Source organism: Zosterops lateralis (assembly GCF_965231275.1).
Source record: "Zosterops lateralis genome assembly, chromosome: 17".
Classification (NCBI taxonomy): domain Eukaryota; kingdom Metazoa; phylum Chordata; class Aves; order Passeriformes; family Zosteropidae; genus Zosterops; species Zosterops lateralis.
Genome location: NC_139777.1, coordinates 12,792,937 through 12,808,069, shown reverse-complemented (window position 1 = coordinate 12,808,069; position 15,133 = coordinate 12,792,937). Strand labels below are relative to the sequence as shown.

The 15,133-nt window shown below is 43.8% G+C and overlaps 1 protein-coding gene and 1 long non-coding RNA gene across 11 annotated transcripts in view; one reads left to right on the top strand and one right to left on the bottom strand.

The window, feature by feature from the left end:
* The window catches only part of LOC310916337, a 190,844-nt gene extending 182,062 nt beyond the window's left edge, over positions 1 to 8,782 (top strand). Inside the window, exon 2 of the long non-coding RNA XR_014591282.1 lies at positions 8,677 to 8,782. This is a non-coding gene — a long non-coding RNA (uncharacterized lncRNA). The remainder of the gene's footprint in view (positions 1 to 8,676) is intronic.
* Positions 1 to 15,133, bottom strand: part of TAOK3 (TAO kinase 3) — a 77,110-nt gene that overhangs the window by 32,478 nt on the left and 29,499 nt on the right. For 7 of the 10 annotated variants that reach the window (XM_083873804.1, XM_083873805.1, XM_083873807.1 and 4 more), the window contains 9 exons: positions 11,621 to 11,710; positions 10,232 to 10,445; positions 7,925 to 7,996; positions 6,900 to 7,001; positions 6,574 to 6,619; positions 5,831 to 5,927; positions 3,796 to 3,909; positions 2,464 to 2,555; positions 442 to 535 (listed from right to left, as the gene is read on the bottom strand). In XM_083873804.1, coding sequence (XP_083729930.1) covers positions 442 to 535; positions 2,464 to 2,555; positions 3,796 to 3,909; positions 5,831 to 5,927; positions 6,574 to 6,619; positions 6,900 to 7,001; positions 7,925 to 7,996; positions 10,232 to 10,351 — 737 coding nt within the window. In that variant the 5' untranslated portion in view covers positions 10,352 to 10,445; positions 11,621 to 11,710. Of the gene's footprint in view, positions 1 to 441; positions 536 to 2,463; positions 2,556 to 3,795; positions 3,910 to 5,830; positions 5,928 to 6,573; positions 6,620 to 6,899; positions 7,002 to 7,924; positions 7,997 to 10,231; positions 10,449 to 11,620; positions 11,711 to 15,133 lie in introns of all 10 variants that reach the window. The other 3 variants (XM_083873812.1, XM_083873813.1, XM_083873811.1) reach the window with 3 other exon arrangements.

Here is a 15,133-nt window from a genome sequence, read left to right as displayed (position 1 = left end):
AGCACGGGGAGTATTCACTGGCCACAGAGCTCTGAGGGCTTTTGGAGTCACCCACTGACAAAAATATCCAATTACCTCCACATTCTCCTCCCTGTCTCCACATTTCAGCTGCACAGCAATGCTAACAACTTTTCTGCCAACAGGGATCTCTGGCAGCTGGAAATTTTGCTGATGCTGAGCCATGGCTGGTTTAACACACCTGAGAATATTTTAATTCCTACAGCAGCTACACCCCAGAATTAACTCCTCCACACTTTTAGATTGTAGAACAGCCAGAGTGACAGAAGGTCAAAACTGAGCCAGCCTACACAAGATTTGAGATCTCACACAAATCACAGCACTGCAACCAACACATTCATTGTCAGGCTTGAGCTATGCAGTGTCACAGGGCATTTCCAGGGAAATAAACAAAAAAAAAGCAGCTGTTAATGGTTCTCTTACCATTCATTTGATTGTAACCTAGGGGAATCGTTCTGGGCTATGTGATATAAGGCACTCATTGCATTCATGTTGAAAAGTGGAGGTTTCCTTTCAGCTGGAAAGAGAAAAGAACAGAAAGGTGTGATAAGGCTGTCTGGAAAGAAATGAGAAATGGATGGAAGTATGGGCAGGGTATCACTGCTAAATCAATACTCAGTGCTGTTGTCATCACACTTAGGCTGATTATTTTAATATTCCAAGTTAGACCAGGACACCCACTCAAGGAAAGCTGCTATTCACTTGGAAAGGGATGAAAAAATCCAAAGAGAGCAGGATACAAATTATAAGGAAGAGTCTGCAGTAAAATTTACTTGAACTGCAACATCTCACACCTGTTCTGCTGTGGCAAAACCAGCTGAAACTGAGTGAAACTAATCTTACGCACAGTTCAGGGTCAGGACATGCAGTATCAGTCCCTACAGACCTTTGATACACTGCTGGAACATGTGGATTACAGGAAAAAGTGGCTGCCTGCCTCATTTATCACTGCAAGTGGGACAGGTTACCAAATTCACTTGCCAAATGCGCCATGAACTCCCTCTCACTGAAATCTTCCCAGTCCTTGCACCAAGAGAACACCTGCCCAGCAGCTCCTGACCTCTCAAGGAGGGCAGAACTCAGAGTTCTGCTTCTCACCAAGGTCAGTGGTGCCAGGATTTCTCAATTCTTTCCATAGCCAGAGCAGTCCCTTGCCATGCAGGGAAACCACCACATCTGCTTTTCCTTAATCACTGTTTACTTCAGCTACACGAGGAATTAAGACATCAGCATTCAAAGAAAGCCAAGTGCTGCTCAACAAGAGATTTCCTGCCACTGCTGCCCGACCTTGTGTTTAGACTGGGAATCATGCAAAGGCAAAGTCTGAAGTTTAAAAAAGCTTAATGCTTCTTAAATGGGTATTTTTAAGGAAAAAAAATCCATTATCTCTGTAAAGTGGCTTTGAGGTTCCTGAGTAAAAAGCTTCACAGAAATTCTGGTACTGTATCTACAGAGGGCTGCAGAGTCTCTCTCCTACTGCTGTGATTTACTCCTTGAGAGGCTGTGACACACCTGAACTCCATACAAACAAAAATCATTGGCCATGCACAACAACAGAAGCCTAAAACTTCCAATTCTGGCATTCTTTATATCAAAATACAGACTGAGTCAGCATGCTGGCACATGAAATATAGCCATGTTAGTTACTGGTTATCTACACCATCTCAATTCTAGAGACAACATTTCTTCTGCACATCCCCCTCTTTGTTATCTCACACATTTCTGCTGATTAAACATTCACCAATGACATTTTCAGTGAACTCACCCACACAATATTGGTGTACAGCTGTTAAGTAGAATTCACACCAAGACTGATTTTTGAAAATAATCTACTCAGCACATGCAGTGTCAATATTCAAACTTGAAACACACACTTAAGAGTCTACTCTGTGTACCTGCCATCACATCCACCTCTGCTCCAGGCTCTGTGGATGTGTATCATTTGCCCTTTGCAGTGCAAACCCTTTTCTTCTCCTCATGTAAAGAACCTGTCCACGATGATTCATGGAACAAACTTTTCAGCCGAGACTGAAGATTTTTGTTTCAGACAGCAGGGAAGAAGAATTGAGAATTAAATGTAGGTCCCTTCTGACACACAATCCTTGGGACACCAGTTCCCTTGACACAACAGTTGGGACAACTTTCTCAGAGTGCAGCTTGGAAAACACAGATGACAAATCATGGTTTCCTCTCACTCAAGAGCAAAATGCTCTGGTTCTGCAGGGACTAACTGAGCACACCAGACTAACACGAAAGCACAGTGCATTAGTGGCTTGCTCTTAATTTGCCAGCAAAGAAAAACATTTAACTCAACTGTCAGAGTCTTCCAAGTCAGGCGTTTTAAAGGGAAAAAATTGATGAGGAATGAGGATCTTCCCTTTTTGCAGGAGCTTCTAACACAGTGCAGAGTCAATTACCCACCTCAGTTGCTGTGTGTGCACTCACCTAACTCGATGCAGGTGATCCCCAGGGACCAGACATCCACCTTCCCATCGTACTGCCCCTCGTCCATCGCAAGGATCACCTCTGGTGCCATCCTGCCAACCACAGAGCAAAGGCTGCCTTAGGGACACACAGGGTCACTCCAAGCACAACAACTGAGGTGGTCTCATCCCGTTTACCAGAGACACAGACCAGGAGAGACAGCGGGGAGCTGAGGAAAAGTGTGCGGAACAGAACAAGGTCTGACCACACCAACTATTTGTCACAGGAAGGGGGAAAAGCAAGAGAGGAAAGAGGGGAAAAGCAAGAGAGGAAAGAGGGGGAAAAGCAAGAGAGGAAAGAGGGGGAAAAGCCAGAGAGGAAGGGAGGAGAAAGAAAGAGGAAAAGGGGAAAGAAAAAGAGGGGAAACAGGAGAAAAAAAAAGGGGAGAGGGAGGGAGGAAAAAAAGGAGAGAGGGAGGGAGGAAAAAAGGGGGAAAGGGATGAAGAAAAAAAGGGGAAAGGGAGGAAGAAAAACGGGTCAACCCAATAATTTTCCTGTTAGCAGAATACACTAGCACATGGGAGACCCCCCATTTCCAAAGGCATTGTAGCTGCAGGCTGACAGCAAGGGCTGGGAGAGCCCTGAAGGCACCCCTTGCACCCTCCCCCAGGCTCCCCCTTGGCACACCAGGAGCATTTCAGCAGACAAATGCAGCCTGTGGGTGCAGCTGTGAATGGGAACAGGGAAATTGGGAACAGCGGGGACATACAGTGGTCCAGGACAAAGGGATGAAGTGAGGACACAGAAGCAGCAGGCCCAGCCTGCAAAAATTCAGCCTCCTAAATTGTGTTCTTCCAAAAAAAGGCTTCCTGCCAAACGGCCTCATTCCAAGGCTGGGCCATGGTGACCTTGCAGCACTGCCTGGGGCTTCTGCCACAAAATCAATGGAGCGTGGAGCTGTGCTGGTCCTTGGTGCTGGGAATGCCAAGGAACTCGGGTGACCCTTCAGTAATTCCTTCAAAACAGGATTTAAGTAGCTGTGTGACTTCCAGCCCAACTAACAGGATCTCCTTTCTCCATGAGTGTCTCAGTCCCATCACCTGTGGCAAGTATGAGTTATTTTTAAGCCAATGGCATTGCAAGAGTGGAGCCATGTCCAAGCACTGCACAGCCTAAACATCTCCTTATGGACCCTGAGGAAGGACAGATTTCCTGAAGATCTGGACACAAGGATGTCAGGAAAACTGCCTGGCTAATGAAGATTTTATCCAGGTATTATTATTGTATTGTGAAGCACTGGAAAGGGAAGAGAGCAGTTTTATAAAGGACTAAAGCACTGCAGGCTTCACTCACCAGTAAGGCGTTCCCACAAAAGAGTTGGCAGGGGAGACTATAGATGCAGACCCAAAATCAGCGAGTTTCACTTGACCTGGTTCTGTTAGAAGAATATTTCCAGCTTTAATATCCCTTTAATGGAGAAAATAAGAGAAAAACAAAGTAATTTAGCACAATGCAAATTCTGGTGAGATGCCTTTGTCTGCAATTTGTAATGCTGGGACAGAGACACAGAGAGGAATTCACTGACTGTTTCAGCAGCAAGCTCAGAGTAACCTCTATTCCGCCATTCCCTGGACAGCACTGCTTCAAAAGTAGTATTATGGAATATTTCATCCACAAGTGCTACTCGTACATCCCAACACTTCTGTGGCAGGACAAGTGCTGAAGTCTTGTGTGTTCAAGAATGAACACCTCAAAAGGACAAGAGAGACAGCACAGGCTGTCCCCTTTGCTGTCACCTCCACTGCCAACTTCTCTGTACAACAGCCAGAGGGATGGAACATCTCTCCCACAAGGAAAGGCTGAGAGAACTGGAATTGTTTAGCCTGGAAAAAGGCAGCTTCAGGGTGACCTAACTCTCGCCTTACACTACCTGAAGGGAGCCTACAAGAAAGATGGAGAGAGATTTATTCCCTATTTACAAGGGATGGAGGGACAGGACACAGGGAATGGCTTCCCATTGACAGACAGCAGAGTTAGATGGGAAATTAGGAAGGAATCCTTCCCTATAAGGGTGATGAGGCCTTGGCATAGATGCCCAGAGCAGCTGTGGTTGCCCCTGGATCCCTGGCAGTGTCCAAGGCCAGGCTGGACAGGGCTTGGAGCAACCTGGGATAGTGGAAGGTGTCCCTGCCCATGGCGGGGCTGACACTGGATGGACTTTAAAGTCCCTTCCAAGCCAAACCATGCTGTGATTCTATACCACGGCTCAACAGCCACATCAGGTATCAATAACATATCTGCCTGCCTTGTGCCTGCAATTAATTAACAAAAACAACAACAATCCCCTCCTTTTCCATCCCCAGCGCGACCCGGGAGCAGCCGCGCGGGGCCTGCAGTGCCGCTCCCTCGTCACCAGGTGGCGCCCCCGGCCTAGGTCCCCGCGCGGGGCCGGACCCGCGGGACTCGCTCCCAAAATCGGGTCCCTGACCCCAAAATCGGGTCCCTGACCCCAAAACCGGGTCCCCCGACCCCAAAATCGGGTCCTCGACCCCAAAATCCTACCCCTTCTCCCTCAGCCTGGCCGTTCCCACTGGCAGAGAAACTTCTCCCTGGGGCTGTGCCCAGCACCACAGCGCTGCTCCCCGCCCAGCCAGGGCTCTCGGCCTCTCGCCTCCCCCTTTTCTGCCACAGCAGCCACAAAACCGGGAATGTGTCGCTGCTTCTCATTTCTGGGTGAGCAGACTGGCCTCCCCACCTCAGCAGGTAAAAGGTGGAATAGCCTTTGGATGAAATCCAGGTCACAGGATAGCTGGGGTTGGAAGGGACCTCTGGAGATCACTCAGTCCAACCCCTCTGGTGCAGGTGACCCAGGAATGTGTCCAGGTGGGTGGGGAATATCTCCTGAGAGGGAAAAATCCAAACCCTCCCTGGGCAGCTGTTCCAGGGCTCTGCCACCTTCCATGGAAAAGTGATTTTTCTGCCACCTTCCATGGAAAAATGCTTTGATTTCTCCTCAGGTAGTTTTATCCTCCACTTCCACCACCCAAAATTGTACTTCCATCACACCTCTGTGGCCCCTCTGCTAACAAAAACCAGGCCATGCAAAACTAATAGAGTTTTACTTATTCACATGTAAATATGAAAAAATATCTAGTCTTAGAAATAGCCTAGCTCAGTGAACTCCAATTTATTTGGCACATTTAGGGTGATACTCTTTAGTGCAACATTCCTGTGTAGCCTTTGTTACCCAGGGTCTGTACACAACAATTGCCAACAAGGCAGAGAAAATGTTGGTAGAGTAATTTTTTCCAAGGCTGTTTAAAGCCAGTGAAGCAGCTTTGAGACTCCAGGGAGCAGCAGATGGACAGGGCAGCAGCTCCAGGCTCACCTGTGGATCCTACAGTGGGAGTGCAGGTAGGCCAGCCCCTGCAAGGCACCGTGGGTGATGGCAGCAATCTCCACTTCCTGGAGTGGTTTCTTGTGAACTATGGGGGCAAAAAAAATAAGAAAATAAAACAAAACAGAAGAAAATAAATGGGATGGTTTCCTGAGAAAGTGTAGAAAGTGGTTTTTTTGTAAAGAAAGGAATCCCACCTATCTGCTACAAAGAGAAATTAGGGAAGAATTCGTCCCTGTGAGGGTTTTAAGGTCCCTCCCAACCCAAACCATTCTGTGATCCTGTGATTTTAGCCCCCAAGGAACACTAGTTTTTGTAAACTTTGCCTTTGACTCCCTATTTTGACTTAGATTCCCCTATTTCTTTACAGGTGCTTGTTCCGGTGTTGAGGTCACATCAACCTGTTCTAAAACCCATCTGTAACTATTCCCGCACACTGCAAGGCAAGTAATCTCTGCAGGATTTTATTATGGATATTCCAAAAACAGGCAGCCTAAAAAGGCACAGATTACAGGAACATACCTGTACACTTTTATACCTTAATGTGACAAAATTAAAATGTGTATGCCAACTATCTGTATCACTAGGAAAACCTCAAATTCTTCCTAGAGAATGGAGCAGGACAGACAGACCCCCTCTACCACCTGCAAAACCCCACTCTGGGGAAATACCCTCCCATCAAACTCAGGTGGGGGGCACTAGCAAAAAGAAAATCCAGGATGTATCAAACTTACCTTCTAGCAAATCAGAAGCTGATCCTAAACAGTACTCCATAACCAACTGCAAAAGAAGAGAACATCACATCTTCAAATATCTCTGGAAGCATTTTGAAATTAGAAAACATCTTTACATTCCAAATTTAAATCACATGGTGGCTTTAACGCCCCGATTAAGGAAAAAAAAAAAAAAGTAAGTAGTAGGTTTTGTTAGTTTCCCATCAGAAGATGCAATATCTGACTTTATTTTAGTACTGTTCACCACAGGCCCAAAGCTGTTTCAGTGCCTGTGTTGAGGATTTGAGTGCTGCAGTGTCCACCTGCCCTAAATGCCCCTCACTCACCCACGCCGTGTGCTCCTTCAGGTAACAGCCCTTGTACTCTATGGTGTTGGGGTGCTTCAGCTGTTGCAGAAACTTGACTTCTTTGATGATATCCTGCCATTTCTAATAAAAAACAAAAACAAAAACAAAAAACAACAAACAAAAAACAACAAAGCAAAAAGTATAAATACATTTCTCTTCTTAATCCTCTACATCCTTTCATGCACCACACACTGTAGGACAGTCTGAAAAGTGACCACGAAACTATTTTACAACATGAAGATGCAAAAGCAGTGTTGTAAAAGCACAGCTGTAAATCAGTTGTCTGGGTCTTTATTGCACTGAGATACCCCCAAGATATATTTAACAACTTCAGGACTGCCAGAGTATCCTTTTTCTCATTTTAACTGCAATACATTTTACTTAAATGCTGCTGCTTTGCAAATTGAAGTGTTCAAGCCCCAAAGTTAGTAAGAAACTACAGAGAGTAGCAGTGAGCTCCTGACCTTCTGTAACACAGCACAAAACCACTGACATTTGGGAGATCAACAAGAAAGCAAGGAAAAATGAGTTTAAACCACCCCTGTTTGCTCTTAACAAACAAACACACCCTGCACATCCACACACCAGTCCAAAGGAACAGTGGGTCCAAGTTCCACACAAAAATAAGAGGAATGAGCAACAACTGAAATGAGACTGAGATTAGTAGGTCTTTGGAATTTGATAGATTCTCAAGAGTTTAGAGAGCTGTGCTCCAGTGGCCAGTGTGCTCTTAACACACTTCTTAGGAAAATTATTTCTGAAACAAGCCCCATTCAGGCATTCTGAATCCCCACTCACTTCCTTAAACTGAGCTATTTGTCAAAATTTGCATAAACTCATTTTCTCTCCCCAAACCTCCACGATTCCCATGTAAAGGAGCAGCAGCTCCTGCATTAAAATCTGTTCTGTTGGGGTCAAACCAGAGCTGCAGCTCATTTCACTGCTCAGATTTCCACTGGAGCTGCCACAGCTCCTGAATGCACAATTGCCTTTATTCCTCTTACCTCATTCGTTTGCTTTCCACTATAGGACATCTTCTTGACTGCCACCACCTCATTAGTGTGGGAATTCGTAGCCTGGAGTAGGGAAAGAGAAATATTGGAAAAAAAAGCAAGAAATAGACTGAAAAAAATCTTCATTTTTTCCCTGCCTCCCCACGGAGTGAGCTGTGCCTGTGGCAAATGCAGGCTTCTTTCACCTGTATTCTTGCAAGCTCCTACACCTCAGAGACATCTTCCTCAGAATAAGATTTACCACACAACTATTAGGACATTTTTCCCTGGTTTTATCTGTCCATATCCACTGTTCCTCCCTTAGACTTTGTGCTACTTTTCTCTATTGATATGTAAAGGGCCCAATATTGCACCTACTGAGAACCTGCAAAACACAGTTTTATTGGAATTGCAGTAGAAACAATTTTAGGTGAACATTTCGCAAAATGTTCGCCAAAGAAACAAAGTAGTGTATCAAAATCTCCATGATTTCATCCAGAAACTCCATACAACACTGACATTCTTAAATAGCTATTTCAATTTCCAGCTTCAAGAAGATGATTCAACCTGGAATTTTTCTCAATTAAAAAGCTTTCCTTTCACTGCACTAGATCTTAGTTTTGCAATGAAGACTATGCAGCTATCAAAATTCTACTTTTCTGCAGCCTGGATGATGCAGGGATGGTAACTGGAGGCTAAAACCTCAAGTTTGGAAAGATCTCTCCTTGCCTGGAAAGGCACTGCCCTCATTTCTGCATGTTAAGGGTAAAAAAAAAAATTTAAAAAAAAAAAAAAAAAAAAAAAAAAAAAAAAAAAAAAAAAAAAAAAAAAAAAAAAATCAAGTTTTTTGTCTTAAAACAGTTGCTGAAATCTCTGTACCTCCAACCATTTTTGGGACAAAAAAAAATTAGTGACAGTTAAAAGCTTAAACTATAATAGGAGCTAAATGTAGTAAATCCTCCTTTCAAGTAATGTATTAACTAATGACATTTTTTGAGGCATGTAGGGACTTCAAAGAAAAACTCTGTTGAGTGAACCAGTGGAGCACAGGAATTACTGAAGGGAGGTGACACAGGCCCCTGACAGCACACACTCCTCAAATGAGATAAAGAACACTGAAAATGAGTAACTCTGGGATAAGGCAAAGCCCTCCCCCACCACTTGCCACCCTGATTCAGCACAGAGAAGATCAAGAGTGTTCTACTCAGATGTATTAATGCTTTCTTTCTGCCTGTCACATAAATTCCAAGGAGCTCCACCTGACCATGGTATCTGTCCTTCCAGCTGGGATTTGTCACTGAAGGACACAATGCCATGTTCCCAGAGCTGTGGGGAAAGTTCTGGCTGCACCAAGTGCTTGGGATGCTCTTGGCTGAGACAACTCCCAGGGCTGTATGAGCACACCTGGGGAACAGCCACTTGCTGAAGCAGTTTTGGGCCTATTTGAGACAACACCTTGAGAAATTATATTGTTATCCCTCAAAACACAACATGAAATACTTACACGACATGAAATTTAAGGTTCCTCTCCTTAAAAGGTTCCACCAACACCTCCATCACTTCACAGAACTTCAAACAGTAAATTGGAATGTTTAAAATAACTCATGCTACCTATGGCCAGCTAGAGGTGTCAGGGATCTTCTCTAAATACTTTACTGTCTGATATTAAGAAACCCAGTTCCAGTGAACCTGATCCTCCTGAGTGGCTGACCATGGTCCCAAGCAGCTTTAATTTGGTTTTAACTGATTTTTTCAGTATTGATTCTATTTCAGTCTCACTAATGTCAACTGGATTATAATTATTTCCAATTCCAGCATTTGGGACTTGGCTTTGTTTGATACCAACTGTAAAAGCATCATTTTTCTCATTTCCAGATTAAATTCTCTTGCCTGTATCAATGAATGCCATACATCCTTCCTGCTTCAGTTCCCATTCCTCTGAGGACTCTCTCTTTGTTTTTGTCATAAAGGAATTTGCAGTGATTTCCAAGCATGTGAACTCCAAGTACCTTGAAACTCCAGTTTGGCAAATGAATTTTCAGCTGTTTAAATTCAACTTTCAGCATCAAACACCACAAAACACCATATACTTGACCTGGATAGTTGGATGCACTATTAAGACTACAATAAATACAGCTGGAACATTAAAGAGATCAGGAGTGGTTTGGAAACACTTATTTTTGAGATGTGCTATCACAAAATGAATGCACACAAAGCACTAAAAACTCAAAGAACACCTTCTTCTACAAATGCTCAAAAGCCACCAAAACATCATTTGAAAAGAGTCGGTTCTCCAAAAAAAGAAAGAACTCTACTTACAAAGTAAACTGCTCCAAAACTTCCATGTCCAATTTCATGCAAACCCACGAATATTTCCTCAGGATCATCTTTGTAGAACAGGTCAGCTATTTCCGGGTCCTTTGGCACCCCTTTGCGCATGGTGAAGCGTGTTAGGAACTGGTTTGTGCTCTCAGGTCCCAACCAATTCCTTCCTTCATCGACAACTCCGTTTGCAGACAGCTCTCCTCAGCACCTGCTGGGAAAGTTCATCTTTCATCTGCTTCCCTTGCACGTGTTTCTGTTCACACTCCTCTGACAGCAAAATGAGAGGAAACACTTCCAGCAGCAATAGGCTTCCCCATTGCTTCCTCCCTCCAGCTAATTCTTTTTAATTATTAGTCCTATTTAGATAGAGAGATTAAAATGCATTCAGGATACAACAGCTCCTTATCTCACACAGGAAGCAAGTGCTGCAGTGACACTGAAGTCCACTTGAATTCAAGAGTCCTGTTGCTATGCAAAACATCCTGTGACAGGAGTTTGTTATTCTTCACGCTGGGCTCCCAATGTGTCAGGTTTTAGACTCTCTCTGTTGTTCCTCCTACTTTCCTGGGCTGTTTGCTTTGTTTCTCTACTCCCAATTGCCAGCTGGTGCTGGTGGAAAGTCAGCTGCTATTCCACAGCAACATTTTGTAGCCATGTAATTGTTATTTCTCTATTTATTTACTCAGAGCTGAATGACAGCCAGTGCTGCTGGATTGTGATTGCTCCCAGCACATGGAATTGCTTTTGAAGAATCCTAAACTCCGTGGTATAAGGCAGATTTTTGCCACCTTAAACTCTTCCCTTAGCACAGAACGGAGCTGCATCTAAAAGAAAATTTTCAATATTCATCCCCAAAATTTTATTTGTGTAGAAAAGGAAACATCCTAGTATCAGGAATTTTCCATTTCTTAACAAAACATCTCGAAAAATCTGCATTGACTCATTAAATAATGGTATGCAAAGTACTGATGGGGGCCTTCACTCATCTGCTTTTGGCTTGTGAAACACAGCAGAGGAGCTGCAGCTGAGTCACCTGGAGCAGTTTCCACCAGTCTGGAGCAAGTCTCAGAGCTACTTTCACATCTGTGGTTCAGCACTTCACTTACTGAAGCCACATCTTGTCAGTGAACAAACTCCTGCAAACACACACCAGAACCTTCAGCCTATACCATGATATAAGCCAGGCCAACATTTAATGGGAGACCAGCTGAAATGTAACAATCAGATAAATTTTAAGCTAAAACACACATAGAAAAGGCTTTAGAAGGTTTTGGACTTCAAGTGCTATCTGGATGAATGTAGAATTTTGGCCTGGTGCTGAGTCAGCCTCCCTGGCTCAGGGTCAGTGATGGAGCAAGGGGAGATGCAGGGAGAGGAGCTCACCTGGATAACTGTGGCACCAACCATGCTCCGTGGCTCACATTCCTTCCAGCAGCATTGTCCCGTGCTCCCAGCCTTCCAGACTCTCCTATTCTGCAAAGAAAAACAAGGATCTGTATTTAGAAAAGTGATTTTGAAGTTTTACACCTTATCCTAACCCACAAAAGCACCACATCCAGTAAAGGCCAGTGACTACAGGCCCCCACTGGAAAGCACAAGAAGTGGTTGGGAATGCTAATGGTGTTTCTTTAGGTGAGGATAAGCATTTCCTCCAAAGCCCTTGGACTATGTATCATTAGAGGACAGAAAACCAGGAAAAAGAGGTTAAATGCCAGTTTCTTTGGCTTTATAAAGACTCAGGCTTGCTAGGGCACAGGAGTTCCCTCTCAGACCCTGCTTTTTAGATCATCTATAAAAGGGACAATGGTTAGAAAAAATCCCCATCCCTGGAAGCATCCAAGGCCAGGCTGGACAGGGCTTGGAGCAACCTGGGATAGTGGAAGGTGTCCCTGCCACGGCAGGGGAGAGGAACTGGATGGGCTTTAAGGTTCCAACCCAAACCATTCCACGACTCTGTGAGAAGCCAACAAAAGCTGGATCCACCACTTTGACTCTCTGTGTTCTACCTGATGACACACAAGATGCCAGGGAAAGTCCTGGGCATTACTAAGTCAAGCACTGCTGAATTCCACCAGGGAGAGTATGAGCAATGAAAAGATGGAAAAGGAGTGGCAGCCAGTGAGCCCCATCAGCTGAAATCAGGTCACAGTGAGGGATGTCACCCACAGCAGCCACCCCCTCCCAGCGGTGCAGGAACACCCCCAAAGAGCCACTGCTGTCCCCTCAGGGGTGTGGGACACAGGGAGAGCTGGGAATCAACCTGAACTCATGGAAAATGTTATCCTGTAGCTACATGCACAGCAGAAATGCTTCCAAGTTAAGCACAGTGCAATAGCTACATTGCCAAATTCTGAATTAATAGGCACCTGATTTAATGACACACTAACTCATGGTTTCCTTTATTAGGGAAAAAATAAATGAGCAGACATCTTCTTGCTAATACTTAACATTACCAAAAATGTTATTTTTGTTACTTTATCTCATCACAAGCCAATACTACTGAGCTGTTAAAAGGCTATTTGAAGAGCACCAAAAAAAGGTCCTGCAATGTTTTGCTTTGTAAAAAAAAAATATCTCCAGTATAAACAAAAGCCAGATGAATGAAATGATTATTCATTTTCAGCTGATTGGCCTCACCCAAAGGTGCTATATTTACTACAGCCCTGCAGACAGGGCAAAGAATGCAGTTTTTCAGGTCTGACATTCTTCAGCCAACAGAAAAATCCATCTGGCTTTAAAAAAATAAAAACAAACTGATGGAGAAAACAATTTATCCATCTCCAGTCAAATGAATCCCTCTGCCATTAAGAAAGCCTGTGCAGCTCCAGTATTCAAGGTATTTAAAATGGGAGGTTAATGTCAATACTTAAGAGTTAAGCCCCAAGTAATAATGTCATTTTCCAATTAGGGCAGACACGAGTAGCGAGGCAAGTAAATCTGCTCAGTAAATCTGCTCAGCAGGACTATTATTTCCCAGTAATGAATAACAAAAAACTTAGGATGGAAAGTGTATCAAGAGCAACCTGAGTTGTGTTGACTGAACATGATCAAAGAGTGATCCATATGAGCTTATAAACACTGAGAGCCCTCTGCACTGACACCAGCACAGCAGCAGATCCACAGTTTGGGTCTTGGACAGTACAAAACACCACAGACTGGCAAACATCATACTGCTTCCATTTGGGCTGGCAAGGTCACAGATCCTTAACATCACAACTCTCCTCTAAATGTGTGGAGACTGAAATAAAAATGGTTTCAATCAAGGCAGATCACTGTAAGAGTTGAGTGCCATTAGCAGAAAAAACTTAAGTTCAAGGTATGGTCAATTTGAGCAGGTTCTTTTCATTACCAAAGTGCTGAATTAATACACCAAGAAATAAGTTCTGTTAGAACCTGATATCTGCTTTTCATCCTTGTAAAGCAGCATTTGAGACTCTATATGTCCTGAAGACCTCAAAAGGAAATATCATTAATCACAGTGGCAGTGACTTAGCGGAGTTACAAATGACTCAAGATTTTGAGGCTTTGGGAGATCAACATTTTGTTCAGACAGCAGAGTTTCCTCAATGCCAAGCAAACCTCCCATTTAAAAATCATGAATTAACTGCTTTTGCTACAGGTGTCTGCACAAAGGTTCTCTCCTACTGCTTCCAACTTCCAGGTGCAGCATTAGTAACAACAGAAAACATAAAGAACAAAAAACAACTGGAAGCACTTTTAAGAGGAGCTAAACTACCAACATTTCCAAATAATCCATGGATTTAAAACTGTGTCAATAAGATAAACTTGAGAACTCAAAGTGTGTGGCTTGTGAAAACAGAGTTTGAATTGAATCTCCCAGCACCACAGGGCTGTTTCCAATGTGCCCAGAAACGCAAAAAAAAAATTAATTTTAGTTCCAACTACACCAGGGTACTTCCCAAAACAAGGACAAAGTTTTCCACTTCATGCAGAAAAACAAACTACAGGAAACAGGGTGGACCAGCAGCAGATTCCACTCAGAGGAGGAGCAACATGACATGGCTCATGCACCCATTTTTAGATGCCTATTTTGAGGGGAATAAATTCACACCAGAATTATTTTCCCAAGAATAGCAAGCACAGAGCCCCATTTCATCACTTCAGTCTCTCTAAAACCCGGAATACAATGTAAAGAAGAAAATTCTGAGATAAATTTAGCTGATAACTGTCCTGAGTAAGAAACCTTTCGAGCTTGAAGTAAGGAAGGTGCTCAAGTTCCCATGCAGACCTCACCCACAGACTGACACGGCTTTGTTGGTTTGATTTGGGAAGGTTTTGTGTTTTTAAGAAGCTGGAGTTCTTCCCCTTCCCTTTAATTGGTGCATATGGCTGACTGGCCAGGCCAAACACAAACACTCCATCCTGGGCTGATTCCCTGACATGAAGACCACAGCCTCGGATGAACAGCCCACTGTTTTAGAGAAGATTTCTGGAGAACACTCTGGAACCTCCATGTTTTAAGCTGTTCAGTGTCATTTCTTTCATTGTTAAGAACTACTTTCCCAGCTAACTTGATGCAAGTGAACACAACATATGTGTTTTTTCCAGGCATTTCACCCATTTTAATGCTCAAGCCAGTCAGATTCACATACCTGGCACAGAAACTCAAGCTACGGACAGGGCATACAAAAAGCAACCTCCACTACTAATTTAAGCCTTTGTTTGCTTAAATTAATCACCAATTCCAAGACACTCAGGAAAGATTTCACTCTGGTCTAGAAGCAGCAAGTCCTCTCACGTCCTTCCCTCATATTTCTCTGAAGCAAAATGATTCATTCAATATGGAACAGAAACAGAAGGTACCCAGTGACCTTCAGCAGGAAAGACAAATATTCCTGAGCATTTGGGGATCTGCAGATATCAGGGCAGGGTGCC